Source organism: Crocodylus porosus, unplaced genomic scaffold (genome assembly GCF_001723895.1).
Source record: "Crocodylus porosus isolate Cpor-Errol unplaced genomic scaffold, CroPor_comp1, whole genome shotgun sequence".
Taxonomy (NCBI): domain Eukaryota; kingdom Metazoa; phylum Chordata; order Crocodylia; family Crocodylidae; genus Crocodylus; species Crocodylus porosus.
Window position 1 is genome coordinate 87,488,751 of NW_017728886.1, and position 2,190 is coordinate 87,490,940.

General features: G+C 37.5%; 1 protein-coding gene and 2 long non-coding RNA genes across 3 annotated transcripts in view; 1 reads left to right on the forward strand and 2 right to left on the reverse strand.

The window, feature by feature from the left end:
• Positions 1-2,190, forward strand: part of ANLN (anillin actin binding protein) — a 41,659-nt gene that overhangs the window by 30,250 nt on the left and 9,219 nt on the right. The window contains exon 20 of the mRNA XM_019538661.1: positions 200-253. Coding sequence (XP_019394206.1) covers positions 200-253 — 54 coding nt within the window. The remainder of the gene's footprint in view (positions 1-199; positions 254-2,190) is intronic.
• Positions 1-2,190, reverse strand: part of LOC109312596 — a 13,805-nt gene that overhangs the window by 8,168 nt on the left and 3,447 nt on the right. The gene's annotated exons all lie outside the window — the stretch shown is intronic.
• LOC109312602 overlaps positions 986-2,190 on the reverse strand; it is a 2,371-nt gene continuing 1,166 nt past the window's right edge. Inside the window, exon 2 of the long non-coding RNA XR_002101870.1 lies at positions 986-2,075. This is a non-coding gene — a long non-coding RNA (uncharacterized LOC109312602). The remainder of the gene's footprint in view (positions 2,076-2,190) is intronic.

The window sequence follows — 2,190 nt, forward strand, 5'->3', positions numbered from 1 at the left end:
TTTTTTTTTTTTTTTTTTTTTTTTTTAATTTCACTTTACACAGGAATCCACTTCCACCAGAATGGTTTTGCATATGCTTCCCTTTTAATATTTGTACTACTAGATTAGGTGGAAAGGAGTAGAACCTACTCAAAAGTAGCTTTACACTGCTTTCTAGACTTATGTTTGGCACTATTCAGCATATTTTTTCCCCCCTTAGATAAATTATGGAGGGAAGGAAAGAGAGCTACTGAGCTATATGTTCCAGGACAAGGTTGCTATATTTACTTGCTTTTGACTAAAACTGAAATGCTATTTCCTAGTGCATGCTGCTCGTGTTTTGCTCTCAAGCCTTTGTAATAGTTAGAAGTAATTTTTAAACAAACTTTACAGGAGGAGTTTCTATTTTGTCTTGTAGTATCCAGCATAGTGTTAGAAATCAAATTTATTTAAATATTATTTAAGCTTATACTTAATACTAAAGCTCCCCATTTTAAAATTCTTATTGTAAAGAGTTTTACAAAACTACTGGTTTCTCAAGGAATGCTCAAGTGATTCTAGTTTTTTGTTTCTTCCACACCATTGTTGAAGGAATAGTTTTGCCTATTAGGTTTGTAAGCCAGTAGAAGAATTGGAAAACATAGCCTCTTACAAATGTCAGTAAAAGTACAAATTGTTGCTATTTTAAGATAGCCGGCTTTGCCTATGAACTAAAATTTACTAGTTTTATAAAAAGGTTGAAGAATTCAACAATAACTGTTCTACAAATATAATGTTACCCATCAACATCTAAATGGTACACTTCAGTTAGGATATAGTGAGCTGAAGTTCCCATTAGCAGGATTTTAAATCAAGATGCATATCTACTGTTGTGCTTCAGTCTACTTCACTCTCACTCTCCTGCCTCTGACCTAGGAGAGCATCCCCCCTTCCCACTCCCACAGCCCCTGCCCATCCCCACCTCACATCTTAACCCCTATTCGCTATCTCCATAAAGAAAACAACATTTTTTCCCCTCTGACTGCATATTTACTCCCCTGCCTTGCACCCAGGAGATTCTGTCTATCCAAATAAAAAGAACTTAATTTGACTATTGGTAGAACATTTCAAATATCATTCTTTTCATGTACTTCAGTTGTCCTTAGTGTTTAGGTATAGGTACAACATGAGCTATGAAGAGCTCTCTCCTGTTTCCTCCTGACGTCACTGGCAAAATTCCCACCAACTTTGCTGGAAATTGCATTTGTTTGTTTGAATGTCTCCTCACTGCTGGGCATACTAATGCATCCCTTTGATAATGAAGACTTTCTCCTGTGCAATAGCAAGCATGCTCTTTAAGAACGGATGCATCTGCTAGATGCATGGGGTCTTTTCTGTTTTCAGGTTGCATGGCTATCTTAGTAAATCTTGTCAGTAGCATGCAAAACTAATGCCAAATGGAATGCAGCACTTCAAAATAGCCACTTGCGTTTTGAATTACCAAGTCATTGCAATCCTGGGGTGAGTGTGAGCCTTCTGGCCTCTTTATTGAACACATGCTGTATAGGATTTACTTGGCAATAAAGATGAGCTTCTAGAAGAGAAAATAGAACTTTAATGTGTTGTGGGCAGGGCACCTGTTAATCTGTTTTTAGAGACCTGTATTGACAAGGGATCATAGTAGAATTCAGATGCCAAAGAGCCTTCATATTTGCCCAAGTTTTTGTTTTGAGGCGTTTTGTTTTATTTAGCAGGATACTGTTCTGATAGTTACCCTTTAAGGATGGGGGACCTACTAGTACTCTGTTCTATTTTGAGGAGTTTTTTGGGAATTGTACAAGTAATTGGTTAGCGTATCACTTATGTTGAAGTCATGAGAGAGTACATTTTAACAAAGTATTGGTTTAGAAGAGGTGCTCTTGACAGATGTTGTCCTGAAGTCATGCTTTTCTCTTTTTTGATACGATTTAAATCTATTTGCAAGAAAAGGGGAATGCCAATGAAATTAAAAGCTCAAATCCACAATGGGACCTAAGCATTGTAACGTTCAACATTAGATGTTACAATGTTAAAGTGCATGGCTCCTGCAGCAGAATTTATGACCCTGAGTGAAACACCTAGACCAGGGGTGCCCAACCTTTTTGAATGTGGGGCCGGATCATAAACTTTTTTTATCACTCAGTGGACCGGCGAGCCATATTCAAAGACCTCACAGGAAGCAGTATCACATCA